Source organism: Danio rerio, chromosome 9 (genome assembly GCF_049306965.1).
Source record: "Danio rerio strain Tuebingen ecotype United States chromosome 9, GRCz12tu, whole genome shotgun sequence".
NCBI classification, from domain to species: domain Eukaryota; kingdom Metazoa; phylum Chordata; class Actinopteri; order Cypriniformes; family Danionidae; genus Danio; species Danio rerio.
In genome coordinates, this window is record NC_133184.1 from 1,620,848 (window position 1) to 1,646,038 (window position 25,191).

The 25,191-nt window shown below is 35.4% G+C and overlaps 2 protein-coding genes and 1 non-coding gene across 3 annotated transcripts in view; all 3 read right to left on the bottom strand.

The window, feature by feature from the left end:
- agps (alkylglycerone phosphate synthase) overlaps positions 1–10,807 on the bottom strand; it is a 51,151-nt gene extending 40,344 nt beyond the window's left edge. The window contains 2 exon segments of the mRNA NM_200113.1: positions 153–242; positions 10,554–10,807. Coding sequence (NP_956407.1) covers positions 153–242; positions 10,554–10,726 — 263 coding nt within the window. The 5' untranslated portion in view covers positions 10,727–10,807.
- Positions 10,808–13,450: 2,643 nt separating this feature from the next.
- hnrnpa3 (heterogeneous nuclear ribonucleoprotein A3) overlaps positions 13,451–25,191 on the bottom strand; it is a 61,684-nt gene continuing 49,943 nt past the window's right edge. The window contains exon 12 of the mRNA XM_073912226.1: positions 13,451–14,818. The gene's annotated coding sequence lies outside the window, so the exon portion shown is untranslated. The remainder of the gene's footprint in view (positions 14,819–25,191) is intronic.
- Positions 15,525–15,603, bottom strand: dre-mir-148 (microRNA 148). Its single transcript, NR_030093.1, has one exon. It is a non-coding gene; the product is annotated as a microRNA 148 (primary transcript).

Here is a 25,191-nt window from a genome sequence, read left to right on the forward strand (position 1 = left end):
ATTCTGTAATGTGTAGCATAATAAATGAATTAAGGACACTTTAAAATTCATTTTATGTTACACTCAGTGTGAGGAATTCCCCAGTGGCTGCAGATGGACAGTATGTTGAATGATCTCGTCTAACTCATGTTGGTTTGGTGCGTCACACTCACCGTTTGCCTGTGAACTCTGCTTGACCCTTTTTATTAAACAGAAATCTTGAGTCGCTGTAACCCCAGCCGTTCCACTTCATGATTTCCTGCCTAGAAAACAAAAAATAACGCACAGTTTATATGCTTTCTTTTTAAAGATGAACTATGATGCCAAAATCATGTTTATAAGGGGTTTAAACACAGTTGTGTGGGGACAGCCTGTGAAAATAACCAGCTCATAATGGTAAACATGAGTTAACTGCATTGTTTATAATCAGACTTGATGAAAGCAGTCTGCAGAAACACTTTGATTGACATTCTCCCTTTGTATGATGTCATCAGAGAGAGAAATAAGCCCCGCCCACTATTGACCATCTCTCACTCATCAGCACAGGCGGTTAGTCTTGTTTTGAACCTGCCACTATGCTGACACATAGGCATTCATAGCTCCGCCCTCTTCTGAAAAAGAGCTGTCTCATTTGAATTTAAAGTGACAGTCACCAAAACAATTACGATTAAGCGAGTTTGACGCGCTTTACCTGCGTTTCGTGCGAATTGCTCGAGTTCGAAAATCTGAACTTTGGACATTTGCGCCACATCAACCAATCAGGAGCTTGCTCTTGTGCGGGCTTGATTGTGACGTAGCGCCTATAGTTGGTGTCACAGGGGAAATCCTTCAGCTGACACCGACAACAGCTCATCAAACTGGGCTTCTTCAGAAATATTACTCCCAGAAAAATAACAGGACAATGTGTTCAATACTAAAGCTTATGTAAAGTACTTTAAGAGACAGTTCTGTAAGTAAGCAAAGCATTTTTTGCAGTGCACACACATCTCAGATAAAGAGCGATGTGCATGTCAGAGTAGGTGAACTCTCAAGCACTAGCAAGTGTGTGATGATGTTCAGCACACAGCAGTAAATACAGAATTATTGGAGGACAGCTGTGATGTGCATGTGCTGCTCCTGCTGCGACGCTCAGCTAAAAACACACAGCGGGTCTGCAAACACACACACACACACACACACACACACACACACACACACACACACACACACACACACACACACACACTCTTAAGTGTGAAGACCACAAGTGTAAGCGAATGGGATGGTTTTTAAACACTGAGAAGACCTGTGATTTAAAGGCACTTTTCTATAGTTTCTATATAAGATGGTTTTTCCTACTGTATTGAACATTTTTTTTTTTCAGCTGGCTCTTTCTCGATCTTTATTTTTATTAAAATGACAGGTTCTGTTTGTTAAATCAACAGTGTTTGCAATAATATATTTGTATAAATGGAACGCAAAAGACATTTGTCTCCTCTATTTTGCTGATCTGTGACTCAAAAACCGAAGTGTGATCCGAACCATGAGATTTGTGATCCGTTACACCAAGAGTCTGCAGTTGGCATGGGCTGGTATAGACCTTTTTCTTGGAACGCAAAATTACCCATGATGCTTTGTGTGTATGCGCAAGGAGAATGCGAAGAAGTTCTGGTCGGCAGCTGATGCGTGTAAATGGTCACATTTGGACAGCTTTGAAACGATAGTTTTAATCTATTTTACCTGCTTTTATCCTCTTTGAACTAATACTGTTGTCCATCAGCAGCATCTCCTGGACTGATCATTTAAAGAAATGCGATCTAATAGGATGGAAAACAGCTGCTGTGAGGCGTTTTGCCCTCGTTGTCAGACGGCATCTTCTGCAGTTTAAATGAAGCCTCGTCATCGCTAAAGTCAACATTTTCTCTTTATTTCAAATAAATAACCAGCCCAAACACATGTAGTTCACCAAAATGTTTGACACACACACGAAAATATAGGCTAGTGTCATTTCAAAATGACAAAAAAAACACAAACCGTGGTGAAAACAACACACGAAATAAAACACAAACGGCTCGCGATTAGAATGAACAGCAAATCAGCCAGCAGAGGATCAATAACAGACTTTTATTGCTCATTTTTGTAAATTGCACGACTTTCATACCTGTTAAGTTTCATGCCAGTACTCTAGTTTGCTCCTCTATCTCTCTCTCTCTGTGTGTGTGTGTGTGTTTGTGTTAAAGAGCCGCTGAGCTAACAGCTGACAGGCCGGGAACGCACACACACACACTGTATTTCTGACGGCAGACACGTGAACTAGGAGAATGTTTTTCTCGTATTTCTGATGCGCTTGAACCACATGTGACAGATTATAACGGCTTTAACAGACACATTTCTAAGTTGTGTGTCACAAAAACACTCTGTTATCCATTAAAAACGTTATTGAAACCCATTTTCGGTGCACAAACTACCAGTTGTTCACACTGTGAACGGAAGTTTTTAGCATTCTACCGGAAGACGCTGGTCGCTATGGCGCCCTCCATGCAGCAGCCATGAAAAAGGTCTATAAGATTCTGACGCTATGATAACCTTAGATAAAAATATCACGGTATCACGATATTGTGATTACTATAGGTGGGAGTTACAAACAGTTATTTATTTAACAAAAACAAGTTATTTTGAGTCATTTAAATCAAGTCCAAGTCTCAAGTAACGACAGTCAAGACGAGTCTTTTTTGGATATTTGTCAAGCAAGTCTCAAGTCCTAAATTTTGCAACTTAAGTCTGACTTATGTGACTTGAGTCACCCATCTCTTGTGATTACTGCTGTAAAATATATTCTTTTTAAATGTCTACGTAAAAAAAAAAAAACAATTTGTTTCCACCTTTGAACACAATACATTTTATTTTTGGAAAGATTTTAAAATATTATGGAGAAGTTAACATGTCAGGTTAAATACTGGAAATGAATCATTGACTTCTGCTGTCTTCATTAGTTTCAAAAACAGATTTCTTTACGATTTAAAACGACATCTTTGGAGATCTTTTCTGTTGGAGATTCTGTTGTCGTCCTAAAAAACAACAACAACAACAAAAAGTAAATAAAATTCTTACACATACCTTAGGAACGGTATTACAGAAAATGTTGGCGGTTTTAAATCCTTGACTTTTCCAAATCGAGTTATACCTTGAACACGGTCATCATCCCATGCCTAGTCTGCAGTGCTATATTGATTGAGTTAGTGTTGTATATTTCACTACAGAAATTCTGTAATAAGCTGCAGCACATTTTCTGGTATTTTACAAACTTATTTCTCTAAATATTAATCTTTATATTACGAATAAAATGTCAATAAAAGCCACTCTGTTAAACTGTAGAGTTGAATTTTCAACATTAAAAGTCAACAGAGCAGAGAACAGCATCCCATAATGCAATTCACAACCATAAATAAACCCAAAATACGCAAACTATTAATTAACAGACATGTTTTACAGTGTGGTAAAATAACTCCGCTGGGGCTCTGTTGTTGTTTTTACCTCACATCTAACACTAGATGTCAGTGCAGCGTCTTCATCCCACATGAGGGAAGTCTGTTTTTCACTCTTAGCAAATACAGAGTCAGGCCACCCCGGCCTTCATCCAATCACAGCGCAGCTTTTCACACTAACTTTTGACATACAAAAATACAGCGAGTGATGAGACCACTTCACATGCCCACTCATAACAGCTGACAGCCTGACCAATACCTCTTAATACTCTTAAAGGGGCAGTTCATCCAAACATGAACATTTACTCTTCATTAAATCACACTCGAGTGGATGCAGGCTATGCATTTTCTCCTGTTTGGACAAGATGTCTTGAAAAATGCAGCCATTGACATCCATAGTAGGACAAAAAAACAAATATTTGGTAGTCACTGGCTGTTTTTCCAGCATTCTTGAGTTTTTCTTCTTTCTAGAATATAACAGGAAGTATCAGTGACAACACAAGTGTTTTGGAGCTGTAGATGAGAGAGATTGTAGTCTTTAATATACAACACAACAGCTAAACTTGCCCATTAAGAGCCTCTGCTGAAACTACATACTGTACAGGCAAAATTAAGCAACACCACCTCCCGTTTACAAAAGCATCATCATCATCACTTCCAGTGAAAGCACATGTCTGAAACCAGGGTGTCTCCCTTTGTAGACTCAAAAACCGGACTTTCAGGTGCTGTTTAATAGGTACTCGGTTCTTAGATTTAAAAAAAAATCACGACTAGACATTTTAGCAGCAGACGGCGCTCTCGGCTAGCTTCTAAAGCAGGTGGCGCTCTAGGCTAATTTTAAACATCACTTTAGGCTAGTTTTTAACAGCAGGTGGCGCTCTAGGCTGGTTTTAACCATCACTTTAGGCTAGTTTTTAACAGCAGGTGGCGCTCTAGGCTGGTTTTTAACAGCAGACAGCGCTCTAGGCTAGTTTTAAACATCACTTAGGCTAATTTCTAACAACAATAGGAGCTCTAGGTTAGTTTTAAACAGTAGTCGGTGCTCTAGGCTAGTTTTGAAAAGTAGACGGTGCTCTAAGCTAGTTTTTAACATCACTTTAGGCAATTTTTTAACAGTAGACACGCTCTAGGCTATATTTTTTTTAGTTTTTAACAGTAGATGCTGCTCTAGGCTAGTTTTAAACATCAGACGGCACTCTAGGCTAGTTTTTAACAGCAGACGGCGCTCTAGGCTAGTTTTAAACATCACTTTAGGCAAGCTTTTAACACCAGACAGCACTTTTGTGCTAGTTTTTAACATTGCCCTAGGCTAGTTTTGAACAGCGCGTGGCGCTCTAGGCTAGTTTTAAACATCAGACGGCGCTCTAGGCTAGTTTTAAACATCACTTTAGGCTCGCTTTTAACAACAGACAGCCCTTTTGTGCTAGTTTTTAACAGCTTTAGGCTAGCTTTGAACAGCAGCCGGCGCTCTAGGCTAGTTTTGAACAGTAGACGGCGCTCTAGGCTAGTTTTGAACAGCAGACGGCACTCTAGGCTAGTTTTAAACAATACTTTAGGCTAGCTTTTAACAACAGACAGCACTTTTGTGCTAGTTTTTAACATTGCTTTAGGCTAGCTTTGAACAGCAGACGGCGCTCTAGGCTAGTTTTGAACAGCAGACGGCGCTCTAGGCTAGTTTTGAACAGCAGACGGCGCTCTAGGCTAGTTTTAAACATGAGACAGCGCTCTAGGCTAGTTTTTAACATCTCTTTAGGCTAGTTTTTAACAGCAGAGGGCACTCTAGGTGAGTTTTTAACATCACTTAAAGCAGGTTTGTAACAGTAGAGGGTGCTCTAGGCTAGGTTTTGAAGAAGACGTGGTCTAGGCTAGTTTTAAACATCGCTTTAGGCTAGCTTTTTAACACCTGACAGCATTTTTGTGCTATTTTTTTATCATTTCTCTAGGCTAGTTTTGAACAGCAGACGGCGCTCTAGGCTAGTTTTTAACATCTCGTTAGGCTAGTTTTTAGGGCAGAGGGCACTCTAGGTGAGTTTTTAACATCACTTAAAGCAGGTTTGTAACAGTAGAGGGTGCTCTAGGCTAGGTTTTGAAGAAGACGTGCTCTAGGCTAGTTTTAAACATCTCTTTAGGCTAGATTCTAACAGCAGAAACCGCACCAGGATTGTTTCTTACATCACTCTTGTTAGTTTTTAACAGCAGTATGTAGTAGCCTACAGTCCTGGTTTAATCTCTCACAAACTTGATTCTTTCCGGAGTCTGGCTTTTGCTGATCTAAACACTTTGCACCATGTTTATAATCATGAAACCTCATGGCTGACTTTATTAGTGCATGTTTATCCCTATAAAACTGCTTTGACACCACCTGCACTGTATAAAACACCTCAGAAGGTGACTCCAGTTATATATTGAACTTCTAACTTCATTCCCAGAATTTGCGAGTTTATGAGTCTTGCGAGACATAAAGCGACGGTTCTGAGAGAGCTTGGAAAGGAGGATTAGAAAGAACGAGTCTGTTTGAGACTCTTTGAGAAAGTATAGATGTTTTTACATGTACACTGAGACAATTAAAGTATTTTACGAGCTTAAATGTATGTAAACAACTTGTAGAAAAACATTGAAAATAATATATGCATGCACTTACACTGACAACTGCAAGAAAACTAGAGCTATGAGATTAAAACGACATGCAGTGATTTATAACATTTACTGTTTATTCTTTATTATAATTTATTACAATGACAATCTATCCTACCTCGTACCTCTGAAATACATTTAAAAAAATCAAATACAATTATTAGAGAACATTTAAAAGGCTCGTTTCAATCTATGAACGTGTACGACAAGCTCTAAAAACACCATAAGACTAAACCTATGGCCCGTACAATAATACAGACAGCTGTACATAAAGTGCAACCTATTTCCGACATCTTTTGTGTAAGAAACAGACCTAAATCCAGCTATTAAGTGGAAAAACTGCCCTGGTTTTAATATCTAGTTTACTTGAGGCTGCGGAGATGACGAGGGGAACTATTTTTGGGTGACCTATAGCTTTAAGGGCTGATGATGAGAGTTTATAATGCGCACTGAAGACACCAGCAGTGACAAACCACTCCTTCATAATGGAGAATTATTTCCTTCGGCGTACTCCCTTTATTCATCAAGGTAGCCTATTTTATGCAATTTAATGCAATTACATCTGAAATAACTTCAAAATTATGGGAATTCCCCACTTTTTTAAGTGAAAAGTCAATAAATGTCACACATTGCATTGCTTTTTTTTTATTTTACTTAAATATCTAAATACTTTAAATGTAAAATTATACGCATTAGCTTGAGCTGCTGTTTTCCCATGCTAGCTGTCTCTGTTTCACTGATGCAGTGGTGTTGCTGTTTTAAATGTATACACTCATGTTTGCTATGAGTTTGCATGAGCACATTAACTTTAGCTGGAGAATGAAATGCTGACTCGTAATAGTGCCATGGTGACTCGTAATATCTGCGCTTCATTGATAATGCCTTTTTAGAGTCACGGTGTGCGCGCTTAACTCTGAGTCAGTGTAAGTTGATTGACCAGGGGCCTGTTTCACTAGGTTCAACCAACTCTAAGTTTAAACTTGAACTCTGAGTTGTTTTACCGTGAGATTAAAAACTCAGCGTTTTCAGTTTCAGAACAGCTGATCTGAGTTGGGCCAATCAACTTTGAGTAGACCCACTCAGAAGCTGCGTCCTAAATCGCATACTTATGCACTATTAGGAAAAGATTTATCATTAGAAAGTCTTTTCCTATGCCTGACCGACATTAAGACCTGGATGACAAATAACTCTCTGCAACTAAATGTAAATAAAACAGAAGTGTTATTATTAGGTCCTGCTGCAACCAACAATTCAATTAAAACTCAGCTAGCAGTCCTAATTCTTGTTCTTTGTGTGACTGAAATGTAGGCAATAGCTATGTTTCCATCCAAAAATGTTAATTCAATTTTTGTGCAAAACTGGAATAACGCATAAAAGACGTGCCAATAAAGCCACGTTTTCATCCAACAGATCAAACAGAACAAAATCGTCACTTCCTGATTAACAGGCGCTAAATATCAATCAACACTAAAAACAGAATTAAAAACTGCGGTAGAAGACGCTGCGTCAATCTTTTCTTTATTTAATAAATGTGCTCGCCCCTCTGAAGACAATGCTGACACACAATGAGCATGTGGGGGCGTTTGAAGCCATGAGACGATGCTCTTGACACTCTGGAGGTCATTAATAATATAATAACATTAATACTGAAACAGTTAAGGCGCTTTAGAATGACCAAAACAACATTCCCGATGTTCTGCAGTGTGCTCAGCCTGCGTTTGTCTATTCACACACTCATCATCATATGATCTCTTATAAACAAACCTTTTTTTTTTAATGCACACACTGGAATTTGTTCAGTAAAAGTGTTTTCATCGCAATTTATGTGCAACTTTTATCATATATAAAGTTTATCCCACTCAGTAGATATGCGCATTTTTTTTTTTGCATATTTTTTTTAAGTTATGCGCATCATGATGTTTCCATCAATTGTTTTTTTTAATAAGCATAACCAAAATGAGCATTAAAATAGGTGGGTGGAAACGTAAGACTTAGATTTAGAAATTTAGAAAACCAGGTCAGGTCCACAGATTAAGTGACCTGGTAACAGACTCTGAGTTAAGGCTGATTTATACTTCTGCGTCAAGCGCACACGTATGCTATGGCGCAGCCTACTCGTTGACGCATAGCCCTACGCCGTCGCTGACGTGCACCTTTCAAAAAATGTAACTACACGTCGCATCGACGCAAAGCGCAAGTGTAACGGAGTAAATAAGTGTGTTAAATTAATGCCTAAATGGGGACAGCGCCCTCTAGAGTGTGCGTGATGTAATAAGCGTGTGGAGTAGAGACGGCCCACAGCAGAGTTAACAAAGCATTGCTGTGGGTAAGCTGCACGTTCCTCCCGGGTGGAAAATGACCATTAATAAGTGTTTAAAACACATAAATATTAGCTTTAATGTGACTTAATGTTTCAATGAATATGTTGGGACACTGTTGAGTTGTGTTTGGCGTCGAGTGTGCTGCTCAATCTTGAGTTTATAACGTGTTTATATAACGAGGCCTGATTGAAATCAGTTTGTCTTGTGTTTCATATAGAGGTGGTCATTTTCTTTGTGATCCAGCAACTATTTACACGCGCTGTCTGTCTCCATTGTACAGGTACGTGTTAAATGTTATAAATTAATTGTTTGTAATTCTTTTTCTTCTTACTCAAAACGAGTTACTAAAAGTCTCCACTCGGTGGGGAAGTTTCCTTACTTTTGGAGTTGAATTGTATTGCTCTGTTACAATCAGTGATTGTACATTGAGAATTGTGATTCATTAATTTGTCATGTAAAATTCAAAGTGAGTTATGTTTTTCATAATCTGTTAAAATTTACACTATACGATCACAAAGTTAAAAAGAATTCATTGGCATATAAAAAATATATAAAACTGTTTTAAATAAAACAGAGCAGAGTTAACGAAGCATTGCTGTGGAGGTGGTCATTTTCTTTGTGATCCAGCAACTATTTACACGCGCCGTCTGTCTCCATTGTACAGTGTACAGTAAGAGGACAGCCCAAGCAAGACCGTCACACAAGCTCTGTGATTGATCGGCTTGGTAGCGCTGACTAGTCTAGGCGGGACCGAGAGCTGCGTGAGCCAGATGGAGCGATTGTTTACAAGTGTGGAGTCCCGTGAAGGAGCTCCGGATGGAAAGTTTTGTTTTGTGTTTACCTTATAGTTAAAGTTGTTCCACGTCCGCCGGTTCCTGCCTCAAAATGAGCGAGTTTGAGTCACCTGTACATTCAGGATGCGTTCAGAAAAAACAAAACACCAGCAAAGAAACTCGACACAGAGGAACATTTACACCTCACTGCCAACTAGTGTCTCTGAAGTGTTAATGCAGACCAACAGAGACAGCCCACAGAAGTATGAATGCACAGCTACGTGCGATGCATGCGCTGTGGGTTACGCCGGTCACTTGACGCAGAATTATAAACCAGGCATTAAAGTTACCTCTCTTTCAGAAACAGGCTTGACTTACCCTGCTTTCTTCCATTTTGAAATGGAAAACCTATAGTTTCTCTCATTTCAGGGTTAAAATACTCAGAGTTGTCACTTAACCTCCTTACAGAAATGGGTTCAAGTTTAAACTCTGAGGTGATTGAACCTCCTTACTGAAACAGGCCCCAGATGGAAACTTTTGTTTAGTGTTTAGCTTATGATTAAAGCTGTTGCACGTCTGCTAGTTTCCGCCTCTGAATGAGCGAGTTTTAGCTACTAGTAGCATTCAGAATAAACAAAACACCCGCCAAGAAACACAAACCTGCTGCTAGCTAGTGTTTCAGAAGTGTTACAGCAACACAAACAGCACGCAGAAGAATAAATACAAGTGTCAGCATTGTGTTCTGAGGCGTAAGTAATTTATTAAATAACGAAAAGATTGACACAGCTCATCCTACTGCAGTAAATTTTTATTTTTACTGTTGATATTTGCCGCAAGTTAATCAGAAAGTGATGATTTTGTTGTCTTTGACTTTGAAAACGCTGCTTTATTTGCACATGTTTTATGCGATATTCCTGATTTGCGCATTAATTTAATTAGCATTTTTGAATGGAAGCATTGCCAGTGGTGAATTAGCTAATCGTAAAATTAGCCACTAAATAAAAAAGTGAGGAACTGGCATGCGATAGCATTGAAATATATCAGCATAGCCTATATTATCAGAGTTTTCAAGTTATTTACTCTATATAAACAACAACTTATGGACTTTCACGATATTGTGTGTTTATTATCGCGATATATCGGAATTGTGAAATATGTCCAGAAATGAGTGTCCATCAGTGCACAGACACCGCGCCCTCCTCCAGGATGAATGAACACTTTGTTTGGACCTCAAACACACACACACTCACACATACACACTCTCTCACACACAGAGATACAGTGTAACCGCTTTACTCCAATAAAACGCGCTGTTTGTTTGTGTGTATAATGCATGTTTTTAAGGCGAGCGGCACCGGGGACTGAGCCCCGCACACACGCACCTCCTCCTGGGCACCGGTGTCTGGCGGCTCGGGCTGGATCCGGGAGACTCGGCTCTGCAGTTTTGCGCGGAGAGACTGGTGTGTTGATCTTCTGTGCGCTTCTGCAAGTGTCCGGCGATGATCCTCAGCCTGTGCTGTGATCTGCTGCTGCTGCTGCTGCCGTTGGACGCCATGCTGCTTCCGTGTTTGCTGTCAGAGGTCAGCGGCGGCTGATGGAGGCTGAAGGCGGAGATGAGCAACCGCGTCCCGGCATGCACCGCAGCGCACCCCGCCTCCAGCTCCAGACCCGCCCGCTCTGATACATCTCTCTGCTCACTGGCTGGAAGAGGGAAGAGGAGGAAAGACTACAAAATCTGGCACAAATCTGAAAATATATTTACATCTCAAGTATGACATTAGAGCAATGTTTGCAAACGGGCTAATACTTTGTTTCCCTGTTATTATTGTCTTCGTCGAGCTGCCTGTACTGTACTGTATTTTCATATCCGATAGATTCTCCGATCTATCTGTATGTCATAGGTTCATCTATCTATCTATCTATCTATCTATCTATCTATCTATCTATCTATCTATCTATCATCTATCTATCTATCTATCTATCTATCTATCTATCTATCTATCTATCTATCTATCTATCTATCTATCTGTCTGTCTCTCTGCCTTGCTCCATCCATCCATCCATCCATCCATCCATCCATCCATCCATCCATCCATCCATCCATCCATCCATCCATCCATCTATCTATCTATCTATCTATCTATCTATCTATCTATCTATCTATCTATCTATCTATCTATCTATCTATCTATCTATCTATCTATCTGTCTATCTGTCTCTCTGCCTTGCGCCATCCATCCATCCACCTATCCATCCACCCATCTGTCTGTCTGTCTATTTGCCTAGCTCCATCCACCCACCCACCGACCCGCCCATCCATCCATCCATGCATACACCCATCATCTATCCGTGTAAAAGTTTTCACCCCCTGTTCTTAATGCATTTTGAATCATTTTAACAAAACAAGAGAGAGTTCATACCAAATGCATGCTAATAATTTTCAACACATTAATTTTAATTTATTTATTTAGTACTGTAAGATAATTCACGTAAAAGATGTTTACAGTTTGATGTATATATGAATCTACAGGACATTGATGACTCTTCTGGAGTTTAGCTGTTCATAACAAACAACAGACTCATAAAAACATCACAAACCAAAGAAAAGTGTCATCGCTTTTGCACAGTGTTATCTGAATCATGTCAGCTATGTTTGTATTTTGGGAACTATATTTAATAATATTCTATATTATGCATATACCCAGGTCAGTACTAAATAAATAAAATCATGCATTTTGTTATAATTATTCACATTTTCACAGATTCTGCAAGGAGTTCACAACTTTTACTTGGCACTCTGTCATAACAAATCATGAACTGAATTATCATTTTAAAAACACATTAATACTGAGGTAAAGTGAGTTGCTTGATTACCTAAAACATGCTCTTTGCGTAATCAGACATTTGTGGATTAAATGTTTTTCACCTGAATGTGTGAACTGGCCCTTTAAGTGAGCAGTTTCACTGTTTATGTGTTAATTAATCAGTCACATGTGTGCTTTAATACACTTCAGTAAAACCTCTTTTATTTCCCATATGCATTCTTTGCACCTTGCATACTTCAGGATGCGGTATTTTACACACACACACACACACACACACACACACACACACACACACACACACACACACACACACACACACACACACACACACACACACACACACACACACACACACACACACACACACACACGATTGCATAAGTCTTTAAGTGTTTAACCAAGCAAGTACATTTGTCACTGCATTTTCTATTATATTTTTCTTGTGTAGAAAGTATTTCTTATTTCTTTTAATTTAGCTGGAATCAAAAAATACATTTAAAAATGTACATGCTGTAACAACATCTGAGGTCAGTATTATTACACAGCGCTACATTGATATCACAAAAAAATTCAAAAATGCAAATCGATTTGATGTCAAAACAATATAAAAACAAAAACTGCAAATCGATTTGACGTCAAAACAATATAAAAAACTAAAAATGCAAATCGATTTGACGTCAAAACTATATAAAAAACTAAAAATGCAAATCGATTTGATGTCAAAACTATATAAAAAACTAAAAATGCAAATCGATTTGATGTCAAAACTATATAAAAAACTAAAAATGCAAATCGATTTGACGTCAAAACTATATAAAAAACTAAAAATGCAAATCGATTTGACGTCAAAACTATATAAAAAACTAAAAATGCAAATCGATTTGACGTCAAAAAATATTTATAAAACGTAAAAATGCAAATTGATTTGACATAAATAAATATTTAAAAAAACGTAAAAATGCAAATTGATTTGACATAAATAAATATTTAAAAAAACGTAAAAATGCAAATCGATTTGACATAAATATTTAAAAAAACGTAAAAATGCAAATCGATTTGACATAAATAAATATTTAAAAAACGTAAAAATGCAAATTGATTTGACATAAATAAATATTTAAAAAAACGTAAAAATGCAAATCGATTTGACATAAATAAATATTTTAAAAAACGTAAAAATGCAAATCGATTTGACATAAATAAATATTTAAAAAACGTAAAAATGCAAATTGATTTGACATAAATAAATATTTAAAAAAACGTAAAAATGCAAATCGATTTGACATAAATAAATATTTTAAAAAACGTAAAAATGCAAATTGATTTGACGTCAAAACAACATTAAAAAACATGTCAAAAATGCAAATCAGTTTGAAGTAAAAACCTTGACATCTATTTGACATCCACAAATTGATGCCCATTGACCACCAGAAAAATGACACAAAGGCTATTATAGCTAAATATATATATATTTTATTAATTTTCAAAACTTCAGTTACAAATAAAAACTTTATTTTGTACCCCTTCAATGCAAGGAAACTACCTAGAATCAATTTTAACGTCAATTGATTACCTTGATGTCAAATCGACATCTACGTTGCTGTTAAAATATGTAAAAAATTGGTTTGATTATAGGACTGTCCTGACGCCAATTTTAGATGTCAATTTGATGTTGTTTTGACATCAAGGTGCCCAGGTCGTAAAACTTTTTCCCCCTGATCTCACTCTGCCCTACTTCAAGGACAGTTTTTTTTTCTTTACCTCCTTTCTCCCCCCCTAATGCATCTCATTTCTTCTTTCTATGCAACCTCTCAACTGACCTATGTTCCCCTGAAATCTCAAATGTGTCACACAAAAATCACACAAATCTGATGTTTGTATGGTTGAAGGGATCCAATCTCGCTGCATGTAACAGTGTTGTGACAAATATCATCAGAAGGGATACAGCTGTAGCCGGAAGTTAGCAAGAATTATTTATATTATTTACCAAATTACCAATACATTTTATTTTTGCATCTACCCCCTAAACCTAACCCCCACAGTACAGTAAAAACAGTAATTTCACAGAGTATTCTTATTATTATTTATTAATTCACCCATTAAATTGTATTTTATTAATGTATACCCCGAAACCCAACACTCACAGTGAAGTAAAAACAGTAATTATTATTGTACATTAACTGTAGAGAAATAATTCTTGTTAACTTCTGGCCATTAACAGCACTTGCGTAGATATTACAAATAAAACATTTACAGAAGGGACAATCCTTTGTTCTCGAACACATCCTTATTTATCCGAGAAAACATATTTCTAATGATGCTGTTGACTTGAAATGTTCCCCGGATGTTGGGAACAACCAGTGAAATCCATATATACAAAGAAAACACATGTAATTTACAAATTATATCCAGTGTAATAAAATTAAATGACACAGGAAAAAAAAAAAAAGATTGAACACACGAAGAAAGGGAGGCGTAGTTCAGCAGTGAAAGCCCAGACAGCAGCTGAAATCTCTCAGTAGTTCTTCAGCAAGCCTCTGCCCTTCCTCAGTGTAAATGAACATCAGCTGCTTCAGTCCAACATCTACATCAGCAGGAGGATGAAGATGAACCCAGGGTGGACATTTCAGCAAGACAATGATCCAAAACACAGCCAAGGAGACTCTCGGATGCTTTCAGTGAAAGAGAATCAAGCTGTAGAATGGCCCAAACAATCCCCTGACTCGAATCCAATAGAGAATTCAGATAAAGCTCAGATTTGATAGACGAGACCCACAGAACTATCAAGAGTTTGAAACTCTGTTGAAGTCTGTGAGAAGCACCTGAGCAAGACATGGGACTTCTTTATTCATATGAGAGGCATCCAGCACCAATTAAGTACACTTCAGTAGTTCAGCACTTCCTCCTCCTGTCTTTCCACTGTTATTAAACGTAACTTAATAAACGTGTTTAATTTTATTTTTATGTTTGTATTGTTCGGGTTTTTAAATCAAAATCTGCTTCAATTCCATTCCCTTCACAAATATAACTCCCAGGAAAAAACACGACAACGTGTTCAATACTTATTCTCCCCGCTGTATATCAGAGTGTTACCTGTGCTCTTCAGAGTCATGTGACCGCCTCCTGATGATGTCATCACAAACCTAAACCCATTTCACACACTTTCCCTTCTTCTACATGTGAAATGCATTCCTTTTTACAACAATGGGAAAAAATGCCGCATTTCTGTGTTGAGTGAGGTTTCGGAAAGGAATGTTTAATTGGAAAGAGCTGTGTTACTGCGCAACGCTTATTTTTAGCCGTTTAGCAATTGTGGTATAGCCTTCGCTATGCTAATTGAGTGCTTGGAAAACACACTCTGAAAACAGATCACGTACATAACACACACAAACACATTGAATTTTGGGGATAGCAGTTGAAGGTAAGGGAACGAGCATGAGATGGTGGTAATTGTAATGATGTTTTGTGTGTGTTGTCGAGGAACACGACGTCGTTTTCATGCTTTTCTCCTCCAGGCCTGAGCTTTAAACTCCCAAAACAAAGTTCTGTAATGCACTGACTGCAAACATTCAGAGTCGGAGTGTATCACAGAACTTTACTTGGAAAGCCAGAGAGCTGCTTGATGATATTCGCACTCTTCCGCCATCTGCAAGAAACAAACACACACGTTACATTACTCTCCTCTGTCTCGCATATTACACTACATACTTACTCAAAAAATACTGCACTGTCGAAAACCAAATTTACAAGAACAATAGATTAATGCTTGGTTTGTGGTGTTATTCTGAAGCGTGTTGGCATTATAAATATAACTAATTATTAATTTATTTTCTATATTAGAAAACTGCAAGTTCATATTTTAGTTACTAATATTTTGGAGCATTTTATACTGCTGTATAATACAGTATAATCATCTATATTGCGGTATAATCATTCATAATGCGGTATAAAACAGTATAATCTTCAATATTGCGGTATAATATTCTTATTGAGGTAGAATAGAGTATAATCTTCAATATTGCGGTATAATATTCTTATTGAGGTAGAATAGAGTATAATCTTTAATATTGCGGTATAATATTCATATTGAGGTAGAATAGAGTATAATCTTTAATATTGCGGTATAATCATTCATAATGCGGTATAATACAGTATAATCTTCAATATTGCGGTATAATCATTCATAATGCGGTATAATACAGTATAATCTTCAATATTGCGGTATAATATTCTTATTGAGGTAGAATAGAGTATAATCTTTAATATTGCGGTATAATCATTCATAATGCGGTATAATACAGTATAATCTTCAATATTGCGGTATAATCATTCATAATGCGGTATAATACAGTATAATCTTCAATATTGCGGTATAATATTCATATTGTGGTAGAATAGAGTATAATCTTTAATATTGCGGTATAATATTCATATTGTGGTAGAATACAGTATAATCTTTAATATTGCGGTATAATATTCATATTGTGGTAGAATACAGTATAATCTTTAATATTGCGGTATAATATTCATATTGTGGTAGAATACAGTATAATCTTTAATATTGCGGTATAATATTCATATTGTGGTAGAATAGAGTATAATCTTCAATATTGCGGTATAATATTCATATTGTGGTAGAATAGAGTATAATCTTTAATATTGCGGTATAATATTCATATTGTGGTAGAATAGAGTATAATCTTCAATATTGCGGTATAATATTCATATTGTGGTAGAATAGAGTATAATCTTTAATATTGCGGTATAATATTCATATTGTGGTATAATACAGTATAATCTTCAATATTGCGGTATAATATTCATATTGAGGTAGAATAGAGTATAATCTTTAATATTGCGGTATAATATTCATATTGAGGTAGAATAGAGTATAATCTTTAATATTGCGGTATAATATTCATATTGTGGTAGAATAGAGTATAATCTTCAATATTGCGGTATAATATTCATATTGTGGTAGAATAGAGTATAATCTTCAATATTGCGGTATAATATTCTTATTGAGGTAGAATAGAGTATAATCTTCAATATTGCGGTATAATATTCATATTGTGGTAGAATAGAGTATAATCTTCAATATTGCGGTATAATATTCATATTGTGGTAGAATAGAGTATAATCTTTAATATTGCGGTATAATATTCATATTGTGGTATAATACAGTATAATCTTCAATATTGCTGTATAATATTCATATTGTGGTAGAATAGAGTATAATCTTTAATATTGCGGTATAATATTCATATTGTGGTAGAATAGAGTATAATCTTCAATATTGCGGTATAATATTCATATTGTGGTAGAATAGAGTATAATCTTCAATATTGCGGTATAATATTCATATTGTGGTAGAATAGAGTATAATCTTTAATATTGCGGTATAATATTCATATTGTGGTATAATACAGTATAATCTTCAATATTGCGGTATAATATTCATATTGTGGTAGAATAGAGTATAATCTTTAATATTGCGGTATAATATTCATATTGTGGTAGAATAGAGTATAATCTTCAATATTGCGGTATAATATTCATATTGTGGTAGAATAGAGTATAATCTTCAATATTGCGGTATAATATTCATATTGAGGTAGAATAGAGTATAATCTTTAATATTGCGGTATAATATTCATATTGTGGTAGAATAGAGTATAATCTTTAATATTACGGTATAATATTCATATTGTGGTAGAATAGAGTATAATCTTTAATATTGCGGTATAATATTCTTATTGAGGTAGAATAGAGTATAATCTTCAATATTGCGGTATAATATTCATATTGTGGTAGAATAGAGTATAATCTTTAATATTGCGGTATAATATTCATATTGTGGTATAATACAGTATAATCTTCAATATTGCGGTATAATATTCATATTGAGGTAGAATAGAGTATAATCTTTAATATTGCGGTATAATATTCATATTGTGGTAGAATAGAGTATAATCTTCAATATTGTGGTATAATGCAGTATAATCTTTCATAATGAAGTATAATCCAGTATAATCTTTAATATTGCGGTATAATATTTATATTGTGGTAGAATACAGTATAATCTTCAATATTGTGGTATAATGCGGTATAATCTCTCATATTGTGGTAAATACTGTATAAACTTTCATATTGTGGTATAATACAGTATAAACTTTTAAATTCCGGTTTAATACAGTATAATCTTCAATATTGCGATATAATGCGGTATAATCTCTCATATTGCGGTAAATACTGTATAAACTTTCATATTGTGGTATAATACAGTATAAACTTTTAAATTCCGGTATAATACGGTATAATCTTCAATATTGCGATATAATGCGGTATAATCTTTCATAATGCTGTATAATACAGTATAATCTTCAATATTGCGGTATAATACAGTATAATCATCAATATTGTGGTAGAATACAGTAAAATCTTCTATACTGTGGTATAATACGGTATAATCTTTCATAATGTAGTATAATAGGGTATAATCGTCAATATTGTGGTATAATACAGTATAATCATTATTGCGGTATAACACAGTATAAACTTCCATATTGTTGTATAATACAATATAAACTTTTAAATTGCGGTAAAATACAGTATAATTTTTAATATTGTGGTATAATGTGGTATAATCTTTCATAATGCGGTATAATACAGTATAATCTTCAGTATTGTGGTATAAAATGTATAATCTTTCATATTGCGGTAAAATACAGTATAAACTTTCATATTGTGGTATAATGCAGTATAAACTTTTATTTAGCATTAAATTCGAGTAAAATCCTTCATATTGGAGTAGAATAAGGGCAGAAAGTGCAAAAATACAGTAAAATGTGCATTTATTAATTCAATTAATAACTATTTTAAATACATATTAATTAATTAGTTTTTTATATACGTTTACATAACTGTAATGTTCTATAATAACAATAATAATATAATAAGAATAATTTGCAATTATTTTTATTATTTTTATAATTAACAAATTAAGTATGTTTGTATATTCTGAGAATTATTATTTTATCTTTGCCATGATGACAGCACACAATAGTTGACTAGATCTTTTTAAGACACTTCTATGCAGCTAAAAGTGACATTTAAAGGCTTAATTAGTTTAACTAGGCAGGTTAGAGTAATTAGGCAAGTTATTGTATAATGATGGTTTGTTCTGTAGACTATCAAAAGAAATATAGCTTAAAGGGGCTAATAATTTTGACCCTAAAATGTATTTTAAAAAATTAAAAACTGCTTTTATTCTAGCCGAAATAAAACAAATAAGACTTTCTCCAGAAGAAAAAATATTATCAGACATACTGTGAACATTTCCTTGCTCTGTTATACATCATTTGGGAAATATTAGAAAAAGAAAACAAAATTCCAAGGGGGGCTAATAATTATGACTTCAACTGTATGTATATATATATATATATATATATATATATATATATATATATATATATATATATATATATATATATATATATATATATAACAGGTGGGTTAATTTCACAGTATACAGTATATGACAATTCTTAAATGAAAGATGATTAACAGTGTTATCAGAGTATGGAAGTAAGACAGTGAGCACCATAAAGGCTATCAGACACATTTAAATAATGATGGATAAAGTTGTAAGTTTGGGTTCACTCTCTCACTCACACACACACACACACACACACACACACACAATCACGTCACCATGATGAACACATATGGCGGCCTACATTGCATATGCAGAAACACATGCAAAATAAATAAATACGATAAAATAAACCGAAAGTGGACAGTAGTTGGTCTGCATGTGACTCCTCTGCTCTCCGCCTGTTTACACAGCATATAGTGAAGTTAACCATCGGCGCGTGCAGACGCAGAAACAGCTGACGTGTCGAAAAGCGTCCAAATGTGGAGCAGAGCACTGGAGCAAATGAAGCCCACCACCGCGGTCTGTCATCCCGGGAACACCTCAACTTCAAACACTCTTATCGAGTTCCACAAACAACAACTAAAGCAGGAGACGTCGCAAAAAAAGTGAAGAAAGGGGCAAACTGGGAATGCCATATGTCAAGAGTGTAACTCCACGCAGACACAGGCGCTAATGTCACTTCACCATCCATAGGGAAACTTTCATATCTGTCAAACTTACTCCAAGTCTGTGAATAAATATATCAGGATAAATAAATGTTTTTTGTATCACGAGATGACATGATTTTATAGCGCGCGCACACGCATGCACGCACAGTCTAATCGAAATATATAAACACACACACACACACACACACACACTTCCAAAGTAAAGCACTGGGAACACTGCATCTAAAAACAAAAGTAATAAACCTGCTGCAGCTCTCGGTCATTCAGTCGGTCTGTGGGTTCCTGGAGAAGCTCTGGGTCTGCTTGTTTCTCTGTCTGGAGCTGCTGAACACTGGAGATCCTGCAAGCTGTGGATGAAGAGCTTCAGCTGGAGAATGTCGACGTGGAGCTGCCAACCGTGCGCGCGCAATCACGCACGCGCTTAGGACGGGGGGAGAGAAAAAAACGGAGTGCACTTCACTGTTCTCCTAGTCAAAAACTGAACACACTTTACTGTTTACTTTACCTTACTAGCGAAAAACTGAGTACGAATATTCTGTGCGTGCTATTATTATTATTATTATGTATCGGTTAGTTTAGTGCTGGAGATGTGTGTCTGAGATAGATGGATAAATAGACAGACAGACAGACAGACAGACAGACAGACAGACAGACAGACTGATAGATAGATAGATAGATAGATAGATAGATAGATAGATAGATAGATAGAGATAGATAGATAGATAGATAGATAGATAGATAGATAGATAGATAGATAGATAGAGATAGATAGATAGATAGATAGATGTTGGATGGATGAATTGTAACCATTGACTTTTTATACTATTTGTTTCCTACAATGGAAGTCAAATATAACTAGTTTTCAGCATTCTTCAAATTATCTTCTCATCAAACTTTTGTGAGTTTCTTCTGCGGAACACAAAAGAAGATATTTTGAAAAATGTTGTAAACCTGTAACCACTGAGTTATAAACTATTTGTATTTCCTACTATGGAAGTCAATGGAGGCGGTTCATTCCGCTGTGGCGACCCCTAATTAATAAAGGGACTAAGCCGAAAAGAAAATTAATGAATGGAAATCAATGGTTACTGGCTTTCAGCATTCAACAAAATATCGTCTCATCAAACCGTGGTGAGTTTCTTCTGCTAAACACAAAATAAGATATTTAGAAAAATGCTCTGTAACCATTGAATTCTTTACTATTTGTTTTTCCTACTATGGAAGTCAATGGTTACCGGTTTTCAGAATTCTTCTTATTTTCTCATCAAGTCTTGGTGAGTTTCTTTCTTCTGCTAAACACACAAACAAATGATATTTAAAAAATGTTGTAAGCCTGTAACCATTGACTTATATACTATTTGTTTTTCCTACTATGGAAGTCAATGGTTACCAGTTTGCAGCATTTTTTAAAATATCTTTTCATCAAAGCGTGGTGAGTTTCTTCTGCTAAACACAAAAGAAGATATTTAGAAAAATTTTGTAAACCTGTAACCATTGAATTCCATACTATTTGTTTTTCCTACTATGGAAGTCAATAGTTACCAATATTCATCATTCTTTAAATTATGTTCTCATCAAATCTTGGCGAGATTCTTCTGTTAAACACAATAAGATATTTAGAAAAATGTTGCAAACATGTAACCATTGACCTTTATGCTATTTGTTTTTCCTACTAAGGAAGTCAATGGTTACCGGTTTTCAGAATTCTTCGAATTATCTTCTCATCAAACCTTGGTGAGTTACTTTCTTCTACTAAACACACAAAATATATATATATATATATATTAAATGTTGTAAACCTGTAGCCATTGACTTATATACTATTTGTTTTTCCTACTATGGAAGTCAATGGTTACCAGTTTGCAGCATTTTTAAAAATGTCTTTTTATCAAACCTTGGTGAGTTTCTTTTGCTAAACACAAAAGAAAATATTTTTAAAAATGTTGTAAACCTGTAACCATTGAACTCTATACTATTTGTTTTTCCAACTATGGAAGTCAATGGTTACTGATTTTCAGCATTTTTCAAAATATCTTCTCATCAAAAAGTGGTGAGTTTCGTTCTTCTGTTGAACACAAATATATATATATATATATATATATATATATATATATATATATATATATATATATATATATATATATATATATATATATTATTTTTTTATTTTATTTTTTTTTTTTTAATTGTAAACCTGTTCTACAATGGAAGTCAATGGTTACCGGTTTTCAGCATTTTTCAAAATATATTCTTCAGTGTTCCACAGAAGAAAGAACTCTCTTCCCGAACACGGGTAAGGTTTTTATTGTTAGTAAAATACATCACATGCTTCAAGAAAACAATTTTGAAAAGTTTACAAGCCTCATGGTCAGTGAAACACCTTGCAGTAAAGCTTTTGACCGAGCTGACAGTGTGATTTAAGTGTGTGTTGATGTTAACAACAGTAATTATACAGTCTGTCATGTGATCACTGAACATCAGTTGATCCTCAGTCATCCATTTGCTTAACCCAAGCCACATTTTAATGTCTCGCTTAAAGTTTTGTAATCATAAACTCTCTTAATGGCCAGAGTGGTTAAATCGCGGTCTAAAATAAGTTGAAGATTAATTACTGGAATTGTGGAAAACGCACAAATGCGTAACAGGACGATGCTGATGGCGAACAGCAGGGGTCGCTGTCTGACAGACAGATTTTTGGGGTAAGTCACGTGATACAACTGTGGTCAAAATCTTTAAAATACTCGACTGCAAGATACAGTTTTTGGTTTCATTTCTGAGGGGAACGTATTGTTTTCAAAAAAATATAAGTTAAGGCTAATCCTGACGCTAAAACATGTTTATTTACTTTAATAAATGGAGAAATATTTGATTTTTTTTTTGCGACCCACAATGTTAGCAAACATGTCGAGAGTCGAAATAATGAACGTGTAATTCATCATTAGGTGAACTTAATATGATAAAATATATGATGTTTTATTTTGTTTTTCAATCGTCATCATTTAAGGCTAATCCTAAAGCAAAAACATGTATATTTATTACTTTAATAAATGGAGAAATACTTGACTTTTTGCAACCCACGTACGCAAAACATGTAGAGTCAAAATAACACAATTCTTGTACATCATTTTTATGTAGACCTACTAAATATAATAAAAAATATGTTTTATTTTGCTTTCCAATTAACATAATTTAAGGCTAATCCTTGCGCTAAAACATGTTTATTTACTTTAATTAATGGAGAAACATTAGACTTGTGACCTACAGTGTTAGCAAACATGTAGAGAGTCGAAATATATATACCCACAGTCGCAAAAAAGTTGAATATTTCTCGATTAGCCTTAAATTATGTTTATTGGAAAGCAAAATAAAACATCATATATTTTATTATCTGAAGTAGGCCTATATATAAATTATGTATTACACATGTATTATGTCGACTCTAGTTTGCTAACACTATGGGTCGCAAAAAAGACTAATATTTCTCCATGTATCAAAGTAAATATACAGTTGAAACCAGAAGTTTACACACACTCTAAAAAAAGGAGCATAACCATTTTTTAAAGTAATGTCTGATGGTAAATCATGATAAACGTTTACTATTTTAGGTCCGTTAGGATTACCTTAATGATTTACATTTGCTAAATGCCAGAATAATGAGATTTTTTATTTATTTAAATGTTTTATTCATTTCTAGACAGTCAAAGGTTTACACACATATGCTTGGTATTTTTAGCTTTGCTTTTAAACTGTATACCTTTGGTCAAATGTTTTGGGTCTCCTTCCACAAGCTTCTCACAATAGTTTGCAGGAATTTTGGCCCATTCCTCCTGACAGAATTGCTGTAACTGAGTCAGATCTTGCTCGAACAAGGTTTTTCAACTCTGCCCTCAAATTTTCTATAGGATTGACATCAGGGCTGTGTGATGGCCACTCCAAAACATTCACTCTGTTGTCCTTGAAGCACATTTGAACTAATTTGGCAGTGTGCTGAGGGTCATGGTCTGTTTGGAAGACCCATTTGTGACCAAGTTTTAATTTCCTGGCTGATGTCTTGAGATGTTGCTTCAGTATTTCTTCATAATGTTCTTTCTTCATGATGCCATCTATGCTGTGAAGTGGACCAGTCCCTCCTGCAGCAAAACAGCCCCACAACATGATGCTGCCGCCCCCATACTGCACAGTTGGGATGGTGTTCCTAGGCTAGTAAGCTTTCCCCTTTGTCCTCCAAATGTAACACTGCTCATTATGGCCAAACAGTTCAATCTTAGCTCCATCAGAGCACAGGACATGTCTCCAAACATTAGTCTTTTCCCAGTGTAATTGAGCTAATTTTAATCTGGCTTGTTGATTTTCCCATGTTGTCACACAAGGAAGCAGTGTGTTTGAGCTTTTCCCTAAATACTATTCTACAGTTGTGCCTCGAATTAACTCAAATGTTGTCAATTAGCCAATCAGAAACTTCCAAAACCTCGACACCATCATCTGAGCTTTTCCAGAGGCAGAATAATCATATTGTGTGTAAACTTGACTTTCAAGAAAAGTTATAACAATTTCTCAAAAATATCTCCCTCATTACAGAAACAAATATAATAATCATAAATTACCTAAAAGAAGAAAAGTTTAGTCACAATAACATCTGACTTTTTAAAAAATGGTTATGTGCCTTTTGATATTGTATGTAAACTGCTTTCAATTGTATATGTGTATGATGTATATGTATTACTGCACTGTGGACGGCAAAGTAAGAACTTTGTACAGGAAACGTGTTTCCTCATTGTGCACATGACAGTGAATATTGAATTAAATATTTCAGGCGGTTTAATAATTCTGATTGCAACTGTACATCTATTTATGCGTTCTTTTTATCAAAGCCATTATTTTAAGCAGAACTGCGCGTTTATTTATAGATCAAGAATGAAAGTGCTATTATGAAAATAGTGTTTATGAAGATTCAGTCAGGAGGGCTTACCAGCAAGTACAGGCGGAACATGAAGGGGGCGTATAACGCAACACCTCAGTACGCGCTTCCTATTGGCTAACGCTGATAGTAGGCGTGGTCTTCAAATGACTGGGGCTTTCCGTAAATTTT